This window comes from Erpetoichthys calabaricus, chromosome 2, assembly GCF_900747795.2.
Source record: "Erpetoichthys calabaricus chromosome 2, fErpCal1.3, whole genome shotgun sequence".
Classification (NCBI taxonomy): domain Eukaryota; kingdom Metazoa; phylum Chordata; class Cladistia; order Polypteriformes; family Polypteridae; genus Erpetoichthys; species Erpetoichthys calabaricus.
The window spans coordinates 165781393-165800974 of record NC_041395.2 but is presented as its reverse complement, the minus strand read 5'-3'; the positions used below and the strand labels follow the sequence as shown (position 1 = coordinate 165800974).

Genomic DNA, 19582 nt, shown 5'->3' with positions numbered 1-19582 from the left:
TTCCTTTGGGTTGTATTGTAGTCCTGATTGAATTCTCTCTGCCACATCAGGCACTTGACATGTGAATTTTTTTCAATTGATTTTTTTTCATTCAGATATCCATAACCTTTCGATTGAGTAAATTTACTTAAATTTTGTTCCTCTAGAGGCAGCATATGGATTTTACAAATAGACACACTCAAGGCACCGGTTAACCATTTTTATCTTATTGGGTGCAGATGAATACTGTTTGGCCTTTTGGAACTAAAAAAGACATGGCTGCGATCATCCACCCTTTTAAAGGTCTGTTCCTCTTTTATAGGAAAGCAAAACTGAATCGATTTCTACAATAGTGGATTTTCCTGTCTTCTGTAAGGTGCTCCTGTACACGTTATTTTCAGTAGCAGACTAGTAATCAAGTATGCTTTTTACATAGTCGGTGTCAGTTTACTAATAGGTACCTAATCAAAAGAAAAACAGCTTAATATTGAATATATATATCGGAGTAAATATTGGCATTTTGCAGTAATTGGTGATGCCACACATACAGTAAATCTTTTAAGAGACTGGGACTCTCTGCTGTTCAAGGCAGTGTTAAAAAGCAATATATAAATTAAGATCCCAATAGAAGTTCATAAGACTGAAAATCTATCGTAATGCAATTCAAGATTACAGGATATCTGAAAAATTCTAGGTTAATGGAATTCATACAAGAAATATAAAACTGAAAGAGTTTGTGAAAGGGAATGGGCCATACTACCTTCTAAACTACTTCTGATCAGCCACTGCAGTAAGAAATTAGCTGACTATTGCCAGTAAAAGTCTCACCAGTTACTCCGTTCAAGGGTACACACACTTTTTTAATCTTTAACCTTAAATATTTAAATAATACTTGAAATACAGATAGAATCTATTTAATCAGACTACCTTTATTATTATGATGTAGCAGAAGATTTTTTTTTTTTTTTAACCACTAATGCATTAGTGTATATGTGTGTGTTTTTTGAACCACTGATGCATAAGTGTATGTGTGTGTACATTCATGAGTGCATGTGTTTGCTTGTATGTGCAAATATATGTATTGTGGCAGATGGCCAGGACCCATGCCCGGCTGGGACACCTAGAAGGACCAGGAGAGGGATTATACCTCCCCTGGGCCATGAGAGGGCGGCCACCCTGGTCTGTATAGGGACCACGGGAACGAAGCATGGAAGCTCAACCCCATTGTGGCCTGTGGCCACCACAGGGGGGTGTCCGGAGGATTGTGGAGCCCTGGGTGTCAGCACTTCCGCCACACACGAGGTGGAAAGGCAGAAGGAGAAGTCTGGAAAGTAGAGATAAGGACGGATGAAGGGTGTTTGGTGCAGGGGCACTGTGTGGTGTGCTGGACTTTTATAATTAACACTAGAATTACCAGAGTCTACGAAAAAACTCGTAGATCCGGCCCACTTTAAAACCATTCGCACCTCTCCGCCAGCGTCCTTTGTCCTCTAAATGCGCCGATAAAAACAAGCTGCAAGCAGCCGGCTATTCCATCCCCCCACCGACTTAGAACATGCACGAGCATCTCATCGCCATAAAAACCTGGACACAAAAAAATGAACATACACAGGCTTGGTTCGCAATAGAAGTAAAATCCTGTAGTACTTCTTTATACTCCCTGCTCTGCGCTCCAATAAATGCAAGTTATCGTAAATATACTAATAATCCAATTGTGCTTTACTCACTCAGAATATGGAACTAACTTAGAAAGCATTTTAAGATGGAAAATCTTTTATCCATGGCACCTCTGCAAGTGAACCACATACTAATTCAGGTGCACACTAATTCAGCATGAGCAGGAACACTCAATAAAACTGAATAAAAAAAATCAAGTGACGGTGAGATACGAAGAAGGCAGATTCGCCAGCGTTTGTGTGTCAGCTTTAATCCCTCCAGATGAGAGAATGTCCAGTTCCATTGTGTCAAAACACCACTCACATCTCCAGGTATTCCGTTTCAAATGAAAAATAACAGCGTCAGATCCCTTTGGGGGGGGGAGGTGTTGGGTTTTGGGGGGGGTTGGTAGTATGTATCGTGATCGTGATTTAGAGAGAATAAAAGTTAAAAAAGCGGTAACTTTCACAAGTCCTGTTCTATAAATGCACACCGTGTGTTACAGATGCAAACCAAATGTATGTGTGTACTCTATAATATTAACAAAAGGAGCAGGTCACTACTGAAAACGACAAATATAGGAGTGAGTGGGGATCGAATCAGGGACTCTTGATTACAAGTCAGCAAATCTTACTGCTATGCCACTGAAGCTGTTGTCTATTCCTTGAATCTTTTGTGAAAGTGTTTATTTGATCTTTGGACATCAGGCTTTATACATTATATAGTTTATGCCTACATTTTGTCATTTACTACTAAAATATGAAAAACATTTCTGTTTTAAAAATGTGTTTACACAGATTACTGTAGAAACGGAACACACATGAAATGCGTGTGTTCCAAATAGCGATCTATTATTTCCACTCTAAAAATCCAGCACTTCAGTCACTCCCAGATAATCAAACAAGGCATGAGCTGGGAAAACTTAGTGAATGTTCTGCGGCGGTGGGGGATGGAATAGCCGGCTGCTTGCTGCTCGTCTTACGGCACATTTAGAAGACAAAAGAGAGGTGAGAATGGTTTTAAGGTGGACCGGATCTACGAGTTTCTTCGTAGACTCTGGTAATTCTAGTGTTAAAGAGTGTGTTTTTTGTAACATTGTGTCCGTGTCTGTCTGTGCTGAGGCTGAACTACCACAGTATGCTGCAGTATAGCAGTGGTACTGTCGAGTACTACTCAGTGTAAGCTGAAATACTTGCATATCCAACCAACAAGCAACAAGTTGCCACTCTTTAGCACCATAAATAGAATGTATTTAAAATAAACACATATGAGATACTACTAATCCTACTACAAAGGTACAATGGTCCCTTGACTTACGAACTCAATTCGTTCACGAGGGCTGGTTGTAACTCAAGTTGGTTGTAAGTCAAGACTATTTTTCCCATAAGAAATAATGGAAATACGCATAATGTGTTCCGAACCTCCCACAGCAACACTTACTTAACCTTTTCATAATAAAAAAGGGTTGTATAATGTGCATAATTTACCAAAACACCAATAATTTTTCTAATGTACTAACCAAAAAGTTATAAAAAGTGCCTAGCCTACCAGAAACAATAATTTCATACTGTACTCACCATTTAATTTGACATCTTTGGGCTGCAGGAAGGGAGGAGGACCCAGAGGACAAGGAGAATGAAATGGAAGGTGGTTATTGTTTGGAAAGAGCCTCCTTATACAAATCTTTTATTTGTAAAATTGTCGAGATGGTGGATTTTGACATGCTGTACATATTAGTGAGATCGGTCACATGAACACCACTCTTATATTTCCGCACAATTTCCTTCTTCGTTTCAATTGTGATCGCTTTCTTTACCTTCGTTACCTTCTCTTCCTTCCTTAGCAATTATCGAAATAAATTATATAAATCACTGCACTGACCGAAATAATATCCACAAACACATGTATCTGGGCTCCGACTGACGCTTACGAATGCTCTCGGCTGTTTGTTTACAATCGCGCAAGCGAATACACGTGACCGCATTCAGGTCGTAACGCAAGATGTTGGTTGTAAATCAAAACAAAAATTTTGGTCGTAAATCAAGTAATTCGCATGTCAGGCCGGTCGTATATCAAGGGTCGACTGTATAAGTAATCATACATAAATAATACAGTACAGTATTAGTGAGCAAAAGTCTTCAACACCTTTTGTAAAGTAAGGAGCTTTCCAAAATAATTAAATGAACAGTGTCAAAATATATGAAGAAAAGTAAACATTAAAAAAACTAAATCAAATCAATGATTGATACGAACTCTTATTGCCTTTAAAAATAAATTGATACTCTTAAGTACACTGACATGTATTTTTTTTTTCATAAGAAAATTGGAAGTTTGGTAGTTTGTTCCAACCAGAGTTGAAGATAGTTTTTTATGACCTTGACTGAATATATTTGGTCACCATAAATCTGCATGCAACCCCCACCATGCTTCACTGTTGGTTGCAGGTACTCATCTACAGTATATAGTGCTCTCCAGGGGGCCTCATGTATAAACGGTGCGTATGCACAGAAATGTTGCGTACGAACATTTCCACGCTCAAATCGCGATGTATAAAACCTAAACTTGGCGTAAAGCCACGCACATTTCCACGGTACCTCATACCCTGGCGTACGCAATTTCTCCGCTCGGTTTTGCAGTCTGGCGGTACCCAGCGTCAAAGCAGTAGTACTGTTCCTGTGTGGTTACCCTTTCTTTCTTAGACCCACATTCCTGACGCAGCTTTATAAATACACTGAAATTAACTGCATATTGTTTATTAGTGTAATGCATCTGATTGTAATTAACCTGTAGCAATATAATGGTCCAGGGAATAACCATAGTATTCCAAATACCATAACTGCTTTAGCGTTGTTACGCTCACTGCATCTTCTTCTTCTTTCAGCTGCTCCCGTTAAGGGTTGCCACAGCGGATCATCTTTTTCCATATTACTCTCACTGCACCACTCGGAGTATTTATATCACTGTATCTGAGTAGGGAATCACAGCAGCAGCTGATCAGGAAGAGAATTATCGGTATACAGTTTCAAGCACACACTACCTCAGCCACGGCAAAACGCGTCAAAGCCTTTCCTGTACGGACCTCACGTTTCAGAAACAGTTTCATCCCAAGAACTATAAACACACTCAATCAGTCCATCAAGTGCTCCTTGTAGAACTGTTTGTACTTATAATTACAATTACCCCACTGTAAACTTGCACTACAGTTATAACATTGCACAACCTGCACCACTTTATAAAGCGTGTATGATGATGATATCATTTTTAAGATGAAATGCAGCAAAATATGTTGCTTATAGTACACAGATAAAACTTTAACTTCATTTAAATAATCTGTATTGTTAATAATTAAACATGTGAGGACACGGTGCCGCAGAGCTAGCTAGTTCACGGATAGCTCCTGCCTTGCGCTGTATTATTGCTGGTGCTGACGCGACACTGGAAGGATAGACGGATAGAATAATTAAACATGTACTACAAAGATATTTCAATGTTCCTTAAAAGTTTTGAAGAATCGGCGTTCTAAACTTACAGATGGCTTAACGTCTATTACAGAGCTGATTGTGTGGCAATTGGGTATTTGGAGAAAGAAAAGTATGGACAGGAATTGGAGGTTAGTACGTTTGAATGAGACAGTACTTCTGTAATAAATTATTTCATCGAAGGTCGCGCATGGCGCAGCAAGCCTCTTGCGTGAGATATGAACAATCACTGTGCCACCATGTTCCCATGTTTAATAACATGCTTTCATTCCTATCATCATGAAAACAATATCACGTATACATCTCAGTATTTTAATTATTCAGAGAGCTGTAATATCACGAATGTAATGGATTCTGTGTCCTTTTGGAGAAAGAGAAAGAACGGAAGCACGTAGTGATTCACACACAGAGCACATAGAAGATCAAACACAGAACAAAGCATTTAACGTTCTACTTTAGTTACGATGGGATTTGAGAAACTAGTAAAATAAACGATTTTAAGATGAAGTTTATGATGTTCTACTTTAATGACAAAATAAACTACATAATTAAAGTGGAAATTTCGAGATTAAAGTTGAAATTTCGAGCTTTTTTCCCCACTGTGTGCCTATTTTTTTTCTCTGTACCCTAATAAGCTTTTATATGACACTCAGACGGTCCGCTACGAGTCGCCTTTTCACGCCGACTTTGATATGTGACAACTTCTTTTTTATTTCGGGCACCGTGCGACTTTGTGAACTTGAGCTTTCAAGTTTCTCCGACACTCTGTCACTCAATCAGCTTTCTTTTGTTGATTATACCACTGTTTAAACCAACAAATAGTACGTTTTTCCTTTGCCTCCACTTGGTATTCGCTGAAATTCTTATATTTTCCCCCGTGCTTTTCCCATTGTCTTTTCACAGAAGGCTATTTATATTGATTTGCATATTCAAAGAGGCGTAATTCTGGGAGGAGTTGGGGCGGGACAGAAGGCGCGTGCATGTGCATTACTTTTCATGCTGATCGGATTTATGTAGTGGAAGAACGTGAAAGTTTGCGTACGCACAGATTCCTGCATCTGGATTTTTCTGTGCGTACGCACATTCCTGCTTTTGTGCTTACGCCATGTTATAGTGTGAGTTCCACGCACGGCGTTATACATGAGGCCCCAGGTCTTATGCCAACAAACTGTTAATTATTGGGTCCAAAAATTTTAATAATCAGCTCATCATTCAGGACCACATGTTTCTATTGTTCAAAACCGCAGTCCCAGCTTTAGTGCATTGATGAGTCCTTTGGCTTTCTTTCCACTTTAAAAGAATGGCTTTATGGCAGCATCCTTTCTGTGAATACCATTTCTGAACAGACTTTTTCAGACTGTAGGGGAAGTAATTGGATTCCATTTGTTTTTGTGAGTTCAGAGTTGATAGCAGTGCTGGACTTCTTCTAATTTCTAAGGGTCATCCATTTGATGTATAGCTTGTTTGCTGTACCCAGTTTGTGTGGCTAGTCACTCTCTTTCTGGTACTCAGTATTACCTATTTCCTTCTTCTTCAGAAGAGCTTAGCAGCACATCTTGAAACTCATTTCTGTAGTGATATATCTGCTTGGATGATAGCCTTGCTGAAGTAAGATGACCAACTTTTGTCTTGTTGCCATGGTGTAAGAATTGATAGTTTGAAGGTTTAACCGTCATACCTCTTACACCCAAATCTTTTTAGTTTGGTTGTCCTTCACTCAGGTTGATTCTTTCTAAACCTGTTTCTGTTTGAAAAATTCATATACATGTCAAATTCTTTTATAACGTACTGCCAGGGACCTAAAAAATATTTCATTGTAATGAAAATTTCATAATAATGAGATTTTTTTATTTGTCGCTATAGTGCTTTCTTTAACTTGCGTCCAGACGTTTGCAATCATTTCAATAGTTTCTTTCACATTCATTTTCATCTCCTGTCTATAAGTTATGCTGATGAAGATTTTTCTCTGCATTTCTTTGCGATAATACACTTTCAGGGTGCGAGTGATGCCCAAATCCAATGGCTGAAGCGCTGTCGTGTAATTGGATGTGTGGAACTCAATGTGAAAATTGTCTAAATGTGGAAGCATGCTGTGGGCAGCACAGTTATCAATCAGAAGTAGAATCTTCCTTTTCTTCTTCTTATCCTTGTCAAGATGTCGCAGCCAGTTTCCTAAAATGTCTTGAGTCATCCAAGTCTGCTGGTTTGCTTTATACTCACAGGGAAGGAATGTAACGAGCTTAAAACACAGGATTGGTCGACTTGCCAATGATGAGAGGAATAACTTTGTGGCTGCCAGTTGAATTGCAGCAAAGTGAAGCTGTCAACCTTTGTTTAGATTTTTTTTCCTCCTCAGCATGGATCACCTTTGAGTGTTAAAGTGCAATGCAGTTGCAGCTAGTAGAAGATTCCAGTCTCATCAGCATTGTAGATGTCTTCAGGCTCATAAGCTGAAATGATTTTCCTGATATCACCTGCACGCCATTCGTTTGCTTTTTCAACTGGAACTGCAGATTTGTCTCCACAGATTGCTTTGGCTGCAATTCCAAAACAATCCCGCAAGCAAATTAGCCATCCCCAGCTGGCAGTAAAATCTTTGTGGCCCAAGGAGATAGACAGTGGCTTTGGTTTTTCTTGAATGTTTCTTGAACAAGCACCACTGAACCACATAAAAACTGCTTTTTCAACATCTTCAAATGCAGCAGTTTGCATATGTTTGTGCCAAGGCCCAAGGTTTGCAACCCAAGATTTTTCTTCTATTTTTGCTCTGCCTTTCAAAAGTTGACAGTGTCAATGGCGAAATTCCAGTTCACTGGCAACTTTGTTTTTCTTTTTGCCAGAATCAAGAGCCACAAAAAAATTTTTTCTAATATGTGAACTGTTGTCATTTTTTTGTTTCTGCCATTTCTATGGGAGGGTGATAATGAGTGAAATTCCAATGGATGTTTTTCAAGTGTTGATGAGAAATAAGTAAAAGGTATCACTGAAAACCACAGAAAACAAACTCAGCAAAAAACAGTACGAGGAAAGTTTGAAGAAGAGAAACAATTTACAATGTTTCTGTTCAGGGATCGTTATGCACAGCTAAGATGCGACCACAGAACTAACTGCTCTGTGGATGATTTATTCAGGCATTTCAAGGTTTTTTGGGCATATCATTGTAATGAAAGTATCTACCGAATGTATTTTGTATTAATGAGATTTTTATAGACTGTCTTATGGGGAAACTGTCGGGACCATAAAAATACTGTAACAATATTTGTTGTAATGGAATTTGATCTGTAGTTCAGTCAGCTCATTATGTCATTGACACCCATTTATTCTTTGTTTAATTACACACTTAACTATATACTTACAAAGTAATCAGGTTTTTATGTGAAAAGTTCTTTCATGAAATTAAAATATTGCTTATTTGGTTTTGTGGAAAATTATTGTTTGGAAATGTAACATTTGCACTTTTCTACTGACATGGTAATTCAGAAGACAAAAATTAAACATCTAAGACAAAATTTACAGTACATAAGACTCATGCGCAGTTTTCTATGTGTGCATTATTTAAATCTATAATATATAGTTATAAATATACACACACACGCAGGAGAAGCCCCAAAAATACCTGCATTTGGTCGATAGCATGGAATTAGAGTTATTGGTTATGCAGTTGCCAAATGGCATTGTGCAGAGTTGATCAAGTACATACTATGGGGCTTCGCTCCCCAAGCAAACCTCCCAAAGGCCTGTGCTGTGCACCAGCCACTCTGCAACTCTGAAGCTCACGTTATGAAGAGGGGGGCTGAACGCACCCCAAGGAGACGCGGTCGCTCCTCCGAAACCCCCTCCTAAACGGTGATACAATGGGAAACAAATATTTTTTTTTGTTTGTTTTTTTTTTTTTTTTTTTACCTCCTCTTTGCTCGATCAGCTGCTGGCATGCTGCTGCTGCATGCCATGTGATCTGCATCTTGCACGGCGCACTTCTGACATAACACCAATGTCCATATATTTGATTTCTTTTCGCTTTTACCTTTTCATCAATATCGCATTGAATTTTGATTCTGTATTGGGAATTATATCGTGACAACGTAACGTATAACTGCCCGTGAGTGAATATCGTTTCGTTCTCTCTGCAAGAAATGTGTCTGACAATAGCAGTCACACAAATGAAAAATGATTTCACTTTTACCAGACAACAAATCTTTTAGTTCTTGCGGATACGCCTCTTCATTGGGAAGAAACACTACTTTTTTTTTCCACAATGGTAACACGAATTATACAATCTACAAGTCTCAGACTTAAAGTCTAAATCCAATCAATATATTTGATCTCTTTTCACTGTTCTGTTATTTCACCAAGTAATAATTTCCATTTGTTTGCGCGAATGCGATGTTTACTGTCCTTTTTTTGAGATTTTCAAATTTTCATACTTTCTTTATCTCTAACCTGCTCTGCATTTGTACCGCGCCAACATTTTTGAATTCTTTATGACGTTCTACTTTGTCATCTAACCTTTGTTTTATTTCCGGCCCTGGGCGTGATTGAATTTCTTGGCACAAAGACTCGTCTCGCGGGATGTAAAAGTGTCTCTCTGAGAAAATCAAGTCTTGTCTCCTCCTAATTTTCCAACATTTTTTTTATTTTTTTTATATAAAATATAAAATTGAATATATAAAAAATATATATTAATTAGGTTCACCTTTCAAACTGCTTGATAACACAAATATGTATTCCGCCAATCACACGGCAGTAACTCAATGCATTTAGCCATGTAGACAATGTCAGGATGACATTGGAAGTTCAAAGTGAGCATTAGAATGGGGAAGAAAGGTGATTTAAGGGACTCTGAACATGGCATGATTGTTAGTTGGACATGACAATGAGTATACTGTACTCAAATGGTTTCCACAGTCACCAGATCCAATAAAGCACTTTTGGGATGTGGAAGAATGGGAGATTTGCATCATGGATGTGCAGCTGACAAATCTGCAGCAACTACATGATGCTATCATGTCAATATGGAACAAATTCCCTAAGGAATCTGCACCTTGTTGAATGTATGTAAAGAAGAATTACTGCAGTTTTGAAGGCAAAAGGGGGACCATCCCGTTCCGGAAAGTAGAGAAGAAAAAAAGATTGTTTCATAAATATGTAAATTCAGATATCTATATTGATTTAGGTAAATTGATTTCGATATATGCATTTGTTTGGATGTATCATTTCAGATATATACATTGGTTGATATACATTGGTTTAGATATTTACTTTCTTTTGAATATATCCATTCAGATATGTGCATTGGCTGAGATATATATATGTTGTAATAAGGCAAGATGCACACTAAAAAGATTTGGGGAACCTCCCTGTATATTATGGAAAAAAAGACTAGGTAGACTTAAAGACTGATACTGTTTTTAATGGCTGTCATAACACAAGACAAAAGTCTTCTGTAGGAAGAAGAGAAAGGCATTAATACTCATTATCAACCCTTTTCTCCCATTTGATCACCCTGAATTGGACCCCTTTGGCTGAACCCTAAGTGGTCGTGTATGACAATGTGTAACAATATTTTACAGGCCAAACCTGATTTTAGGGTAAACTAGTTTAGACTAATATGTTACCGGCCAAACCCGATATTAGGACAGACTCATTTAGACCTGGCCAATCCAGTTTGTCTGAAGTGCGATAGGATGAATCAGTTTGGCTTAAGAAACTTCATTGAAGGGCGATCTACGCCAGGAAGGGTATTCCTGCTTCACAAAGTTTAGCTTGGTTTATATATAAATATGTAATTGAATATAATATAGTATATAATATTATATCAGTAACAAATTGGTTGATTGGTTTTATTCCTTTCTTCAAGAGGGAGCAATCTTAGGTATTATTTTTCAAATTCTTACTTAAATAATTCGGAACATTTAGAAATATTGTTTCATGATAAAGATATTGCATTCTATTAAATGACTGGTCTGTTAGTCAGAAGGGAGAGTAAATCTCTGAATAGGTTCTCGATTGATTCAAAAGGAAATTGCAATGTTTTAGCAGTTGACAGACAAAAACTGCAAAGAATACACTCATGAAGAAACAGTAAAATAAATAAATATATATGATGCATTGTTCATGATAGCAGCTTAGTCTGTATTTTTTTTTCTGCTTTTGCCTTCAAAGAGCCCAGACTACTGTGAAGTGCACAACCAGCCTTCCTGATTAACTAAAGTTGTTGGCATCTTCTGTCCCATTTTACTGCCCCAACACTGCAAAAAAGCACAACTGTGCCACTGAATATTGGAACATATGCAGAAATATTCTGTCCATTTCAAAGGCCCTGTACTGTCTCAGGAAATACAAGAAAGTTCAGGATCTAATGTATGTGGTTGCTCTGTCAGTATCCCAATCCAGATGTGTGTCCTCATGCAATGCGTATGTTATAAGTTAATAAGATCTACAGTGCTGCATTTTATTAAAATTGAATTAGATGTCCCTTTGCCTCCCAATCTAGAGAACAAAGAAAGAAGAAGGTTTAAAATGGAATAACTACTTAAAGATGCTCAGGCATCCAAAAGACTAGCAGAGGTTCAGCATACTTAAATTAATTGAAAACAACATTAATAAATGTCTGTCATATTTTAAAGATATTTTTGACTGCTCCTCATAAAGTAAATGTGTTCCAGTTTCCAGTAAAATAGGGCATCCTGTTCTTTTTGTGTTATGGTGGGTGGGTTAGGAGTTTTCTGTTTGAGCAAGATAAATTGTCATGCTAGCATTGTTATGTAAGCTGTCACTGTAAATTTTTCATTAAGCAATACATTTCCATAAGAGACTACTCAGACCGTGTAGTTTGTGGATTAAGGATTGTTATGAATCCTAGATTGTTTCATAAGATTTTTTTTCAATAAGGTGTGAGCAGTGAGCAAAACATGTAAATCAGTGAAGAAGGTGGTCTACAAAATCACTCACAATTGGTGGTGGCACAGAGGTAGTTATAACAATTATAACCTTGTGAAAATCAAAGTAAATCTAAATGTGCCAGATAAATGTGGGCAGAACATTTTAATTTTTGTAGTAGAGTCCTACACTACCCACAGGTACCCATCAGTAATTTTTAAGTAAATTTTAGGATATAGAATTTACATGTATTTTTGTTTAGGTGTGGTTCATAACATTAAAAATGAAGATGGAATCTGGGTTAAATCAGTGTAATATAATAATAATTTTTTGTTGTTTTTTTTCCTCCTTTCTTGCACTGTAGCAGGTTAGTTTTAGTTGATGCTATAAACTTTGTGGCTTCTTACAGGAATACCCCTCTTTACTTTAGTAAGAAAGCGACATACACTCTCCACATCCTTATAAATCACTAGCAGTGGTACCAGGCACGGCTTGGGATAGAATAAAGTTCAGGTGCTGTCACTAAATAAATTCCTCAAGGGGAAAAATCTTCGCTCCCAAATTTTATTGACTAAACCCACCATAGGGAGTAACTTTGCATATCTGTGCCAAGTCTCCTTCTGTACAAGTCCAATTTGGTGGAGATATGTTCAACAGTTTGGATTTGCAGCTAAACAAGCACAAACACTCATTCAGCTTTATTTATTACGTTAGATTATCTAATGTTGGTAAGTAAAAATTAGGTATTAGGAAATATCAACTAATTGATAATACATCCTGGTTAAAGTCAGATGTGTCAGGAAACTTTTGTGTTATTACTGATTGAAAAAACAAAAAAGTGCTTGTTTATCACAGAACCAAAATATATGCATAGGGAATAACATACACCCCCACATCTGAAGCATCTTTAGTTGCATTTTAACAGTAATTTTGCATATTTTCCTGTTTCTTTCACTGTACCATCATGCCTGATGTCAGCTTAATACATACCTTTTGCAGGATGTCCAATTACTGCTAAAAAGCCACCATCATGTCATCAGTCAAGAGCAGTGTGGAATCTCACATTTAAAACCATTTAGTAAGGTTTTGTTTTTGAATCCTGAGTGATGAAGAAAAAGAACAGAGGAGACCATGGTAAACATAAAGATTGATAGATTATGTTGAGAGGGTGTATGTGTGTGCAAGGAAGTCAAACAAACCATACAGACTCTGATATGTGTGTGCAAGGAAGTCAAACAAAGCATGAAGACTTGGGTTTTGTGGGAGGTAGTCCAGGATTGAAGGAAAGGCAAGGCGTAGTGGAACAGCAAAAGAACAATGAAGAAATTGAACTGTGTTATTTTGAACAGTTTTCTTGCCCAAGATGAAAGTTCCGAGAAAGTTTAATAGAAAAAGCATGTAACGTGGGATGTGGAGAAAACTCAAGTTCAGTTTCAGATAGTTTTTGTTTGTGTTTATGTTGTGCAGGAATGTCATATGGTTACAACTGAAGAAAAGTGAATAGGAAAGGTATTTAAAATATCAAGTTGAGAATAGTTCAGAAATATGCTATAAAGGAGGAAATTTGACAATATGCTCACTTATGTAGTAGATAGATAGATAGATACTTTATTAATCCCAAGGGGAAATTCACATACTCCAGCAGCACCTTACTGATACAAAAAACAATATTAAATTAAAGATTGATAATAATGCAGGTAAAAACAGACAATAATAGTATGTCATTTATTATTAGTATTCACAACTCATTTCTGTAATGCAGATAATGTATGTAAAAATTCAAAGTATAATTACTACAGAGGAATATATATTAAGGAACTAAATTTATTACAACTAAGTTTATTATGGCATGAATCTTTCAAGTTCAAAGCAACACTTTATGGTATTATATGTGTGAATAGGTCATGTAAATATTCTTAGGTTTATTTGACTTAAAGTATTGTTGCACAGTATAATGTATATCTTGTGATATCATATATGAGCCTTCGTCCACCTCCATCCTAACTTAGCACTTGTCATCCCATGTTGGATATTCATACAGAATGATCACTAACTTCACTGTGTTTGTTGCTGTGAACCTTTAAATATGCTTCTTACGTGAACTGAATATTATTTTTGTATTAAGTATAAATTTGCAAATGGCGGTTCTAAAACTTAAATACTTTTTCAGGTTCTGTAAGTGATAAACATTTTTTATTTGTTGATGGGAATTTTTTGTGGGTACAAATTCTTAAAAATGGGTCTTGTACAGCGCTGTATTCTGCAGTCATGTTAATTATTTCTGGCACCATTGCTCCTTTTACACAGATAAATAAAAATTGTTTAAAGAGTATAATGAATACCATAATAAAAATACATACTTGATGTAATGCAAGTTCCAAATTCCATTTGGAAATTTTGTTTACATTTTAATGAACATTTTCAGTACAGTGGTAGAAAAGACAGTCACTGAGTTTTAATTTTATATGGTGTCTTTTGCTAAGGTGTTGCAAATCACAAAATGATGAAATTCAGAACATGGTTCTTTACTGTTTTGAGCTCCAATTTTTTTATTTTGGAGGTAATATAATAAAAGACACTGAAATATGATTTATGTTATTTGGGTTATTCAGGTGATTATAAAGCAGGAACCTGGCGAGGTACCTCAACAGCACCCACAACAAATTCTGGCTTCAACAGCAGCCTCACAGGCATCACCACAGCAGTTTGTGGCAGTGAAGGGTGGCCACATGATCGCACTTTCTCCACAAAAACAGACCAGTACTGCAGGAGGAGGAGTAACACAGGGCAAGGTATAAACAGGTTTAGTAGAACTGGTTTAGCGAAACTAGCTTTTTTTTTTTATTCTTTGGCTGGTTCTTTAACATGTCACCTTTGTATTCATTATTCTATCCATTTTCTTATAAGCTTATACAGTTTAGGGTTATGTGGAAACCAGTGCTTTTCCATGGGGTTATTAAGCTCTAGGTGAGAATTAACTGTAGGTCACTTGTTTAGGTAAAATCATAAACCTAGCAGACATCAGACAGATATCCATCAGGGTTTGCAAGTTAGGACTGGATGAAAGTATGATGGAGCAGGCCACTTCGTGTTGGCTTTGCATTGTACAATTATAAACACAAATAGTTTTGTTTATCAACACAAGCCCTGATATTTTTTAAGATGAGCCCATATATCAAAAAGAGCTCAATTTCCTCTTTCCCACTTTCAAGAGCATTTTGATTTAGTAAAATTCGATCTTTTAAAAAGTGGAACAGATTTTATGTTGTTAGGTCAATTGAAAAAAAGAAAAAGAAATATATTCCTGGTAGACTATATATTTCATGCGATTGTCTCTGTATTATAAAAAAAAATCCTGGAGAGAAACAGTAGGGCTTCGAGATGTGATCTTCACGTTAAGATCACGGAAGACAGTTAAAAGACCCACAAGGACCTTAAACATTAGACATTGTGCCAAGAGATTGACCCAGGACCGTCTCGCGATGACGTAGAACATGAGATTCTTGCAAGACACGTCCTACTTACAATCTGTAGCCAGGTTTCCATCCAAGGAGTTTTTGCGAAAAAATATTTAGCGCTTCAAATTTTTTTTACCGATATAGCTGATGGAAATGCTAATTATCGATAAAATGTTGTACATGTCGACATGATATCTTTCCGTTTAACTTTAGCGCATAAATTCCATATCGATACTTCAGATGTCGCAAAAACTACATTGGAAACACTTTTTGTCGGAAAAAAGGGCTTTAACGCAAATAAATGTGTCACATATCACGTGCAATCAAAACGAGAATGGCGGAGCGGTTCGCATGGTCTGATGAAGAGAGTTTTTTTTTTGATTAAACGTCGTTATTTTGTATTAATTCAAATTTCAGTTTTAATTAAAAACCTTAAGGGAAGCAGGTTACAGTACTAATTCAGTTGTTATCGCACTGAGAAGGGATGTTGAAAGGTAGGCTCACCTGTACAGATCCGATGCTGCAAACACAGCTGCATCATGGGCACTTCCAGGAGTGCCAACGCAAATGTCTCGTATCATGCACCTGTCATCAACAAGGGCCTGGAGAACAATAGATGGCCACCCTTTGCGATTAATGTAATCGCGGTAGCCTTCCGTCGGGGGAAGAATAGGCACATGCGTGCCATCCAGCGCACCGTAAATCTGTGGCACAAGATGCACCAAGGAATTGCGGTATGCAATTTCATTGGCCTCCGCTACAGTCGGAAGTCTGATATAACGCTGCATTAATTTTTCTTTAATAGCGGTGCACACAGCATATACACATCGATGGACGGTAGTTTTACTAACCCCGAAAGGTTCTCCAACTACTCTATACTCGCCGCAGGTTGCCAGCTTGTAAAGGGCGATGGCAATCCGCTTTTGGGTTGGAACCGGTGGTCGGTGGCAACCTGTGATGGGCGCAACATCAGGACTGATGAATCCACACAACATCTCAAACGTCGGCCGTGTCATTCTAAAATGTTGCAGCCAGAGATTTTCTGTGAAGTGTCTCTCCACCACCTCCTCCCAGAAGGTCTTATTCCGTCGTCTCTCCTATACCCGTGGGTTTCGTCGCACTGGGGTACTTTCTTCGAGCTCTAGGGCTATCAGACAAGCAACTGCTTCATTCTGCTGTCGTCTTTGGATATTATGTACAATTCCAATTATTTGTGAAACTGAAATAACAGTAAGCTGGCAAATTTCAAAAAACTGAATAATCTCTCCATTTCTTTGTTTCTTTGTTTAGTGGAGGGTGTGTAACGTGGAAAACAAAAGGTAGATAATTTGTGACATACACAAAATTATGTATGGAAACGGCTCAAGGGCAGATTTTTTTTGTGATACAACAAAACTTATGCGACAGTTCGTTTTTTGGGGGGGGGGGATGACGTCATCATGCACACCATTTTATCGATAAAAAGCCAGTTGGATGGAAACAGGCCGGAGACAGCAAATTTCGCACATTTTTTTTTACGTATATTCTGTTTGTCGATAACAAAACATCGCAAAAAACTGGATGGAAACTTAGCTAATATCAAATTAGACAACGGGGCAGCAAAACATTCAGTCTTGTGAAGGATTTCAGCACACACAGATCCAGGGTCTCAGCGCTTATAAAGCGTATAAGGACAATACGTTATAAATGAAACGTCGATGACTAAGTGAAGAAGAAAGCAGCACGGAGAAAAGAGACTCAAAAGCGTTGGAGAGAAAAAAGAGCAAAAAAGAAAAAATGATCTAGGTGCAAATTCAGAAAATAAGGAAAGTAATTATCAGCCCGTAACAAGTGGAATTGAAACAAAGCATGTCTAATCGGGCTCAGAATTAAAAGACAGAGTAAAAGACAAAGTAGAACTTCATAAACATGTTCACAAACATTGGCGCTATACACATGCAGAGCAGATTATGAAAGCTGTGGAATTCGAAAGGCTCAAAAAAAAAAAACGTATGCGCAATACAAATGTGGAGAAAGTTAAAGAATATGAAAGTAGGAAAATTAGAAAGTATTAAAAAAAGTAAAGATCGCAGTAGCTCAAACAAACGGAAATTATTACTCGAAAAAGGGAAACCAATCACCACGGACCAGGTGTCATTGGGGAAAAAAAAGCAGGACAAAGCAAGGTCAGAAATAAAAGACAGAGTAGGAACGTAAGAAGTAAGACGTCATAAAGAGGTTACAAAACAAAGGGGCCAAACACATGCAGAGCAGGTTAGAGATAATGAAAACTGGAATTCAAAAGACTCAAAAAAAAAAAAACGTAGGCACGAAACACATGCAGAGCACGATACAGAATATGAAAGAAAAAAAAAAAGACTGTCAAAAAAAGAAAGTAAACATCACATTAGCACAAAAAAAGAGAAATTATTACTCAGAGAAATAACTAAAAAGTGAATAGAGATCGAATATATGAACACAGGTGATATGTCAGAAGTATGTAAATATTGTAAGGCTTTGAAGTTTAAGTCAGAGAATTTCAAAAACGTGTTTTACCTCACATGCATTTATTGGTTACTTTGCAAAAAAAAATCATTAACTTCTGATGATGTAGATCGCTGTGTCTGTGCTGAAATTCCAAACAGAGAGAGCTATCCTGAATTATGGTACAAAGTCATTAAACACATGTCTTTCTGAACTCATTTAAAAGATTCAGCATATTGGGACTCGAAAGATTCCAAATATTGTTTTTACATAAGTTCTGAAATAAAAGTGAAACTAATGAAATAGCAACAATTCAAAGAAAAAAAAAATCTTAAAAGTGTGTATCTGGAAAATTAAACATGGGGGTTGGCGAGCGAAGCGAGCAGGGGGCAATAGTTTATTAAATTATAAACCTTGATTTTCTGCAGCTAAAAAAGGTTGATCATCCAGTTCAATATTTTTGAAAGTGGAAGCCATTGAAATGTTTACAATTGGATTAAAATATCAAAAGACCACAAAGTAAGTGGAAATGCACTTTAAATTGTGTTATATCTGTTTAACAGTATTTTTTCATTGCAGCATTCTTGCACATATTTATCCAATTTATTTGCTCTCTTTATAACTTTAATTAATGTATGTATAGCAGCCAACAATTACATATTTTTGTAAACTTTGCATAACAGAAAAACACTGAAAAAACATTCAGGAAAATGGAATTATGACATATCAGGAAAAAAGCTTTTTATTAAAAAAATCTTCTAATTAGTTGTAACTTTCTTAAAATGTGCACCTCAATTGTAAAGTGTTAAAAATACCAATTTGTCCATTGTATGATTATATGAGTATAACTGATTGTTGTATCAACAAAAAGGAAATTAAAAATGACATTTGAAATGGGTAATTATTATGCATAAACTAAATGTTTCAAAAAATAGTTAAATACAAATGTTAGTAATAGTGTGCAACTTTTTGCATTGAAATGGTTATATTCTCCAGTCAGTTTTATACGATAAATTCTGTTTTAATTTTTAACTAGTTAAAATTGACGTTGGATTCCAAATGAAATCATCATTCCTTCTATGTCTTTTTGTTACAAAAAGCCCTTACATTTTATTACACATTTAAATTTATATAAATATGAAAGGAGGCAGATATTTTCTACTGTATATAAGTGATACATTCATGGAACCTCATCTCTTGGGTGAATTAGCTTTCAAAAGATGAAAGGTTTATTCTCAAACAACAGGTTAGAAAAATTTGTGCCAAGTCTTATGAATGCCTACAAATGTCAGATTAACTTGTCAATAATGTCCTGAAATGCATGCAGTGAATAATTTAGAATTATTTTTAGTTTAAATGTAATATTTTTGGTTATTAATGCTCAAACTTGAATTTCTAAATTGAAATCTTTGGAGACTTGATAGTAGGCTAAACAAAGTTCTCAATGCACTTATTTTCAATTTTGGGGTTGCATGGAAACTGATGCCAATCCTAACAGCACAGGGTGCAATGTAGGACCCAACCCTGGATGAAGCACAAGTATATTGTGAATGTGGATCTTTATATATATTTAAATATTTGATATTATACATTTTATGTGATTTAAAAGCATTTGGAGTTATAAATATTCAAAGTCAGTAAGTTGAATTGTTTCTTTATACTTAGTGC

General features: G+C 36.6%; 1 protein-coding gene across 4 annotated transcripts in view; it reads left to right on the top strand.

The window, feature by feature from the left end:
• The window catches only part of yeats2 (YEATS domain containing 2), a 162800-nt gene that overhangs the window by 77312 nt on the left and 65906 nt on the right, over positions 1-19582 (top strand). For 3 of the 4 annotated variants that reach the window (XM_051922874.1, XM_051922873.1, XM_051922872.1), the window contains exon 13: positions 14606-14785. The exons of the other annotated variant lie outside the window; for it this stretch is intronic. In XM_051922874.1, coding sequence (XP_051778834.1) covers positions 14606-14785 — 180 coding nt within the window. The remainder of the gene's footprint in view (positions 1-14605; positions 14786-19582) is intronic. 4 annotated transcript variants of the gene reach the window in all.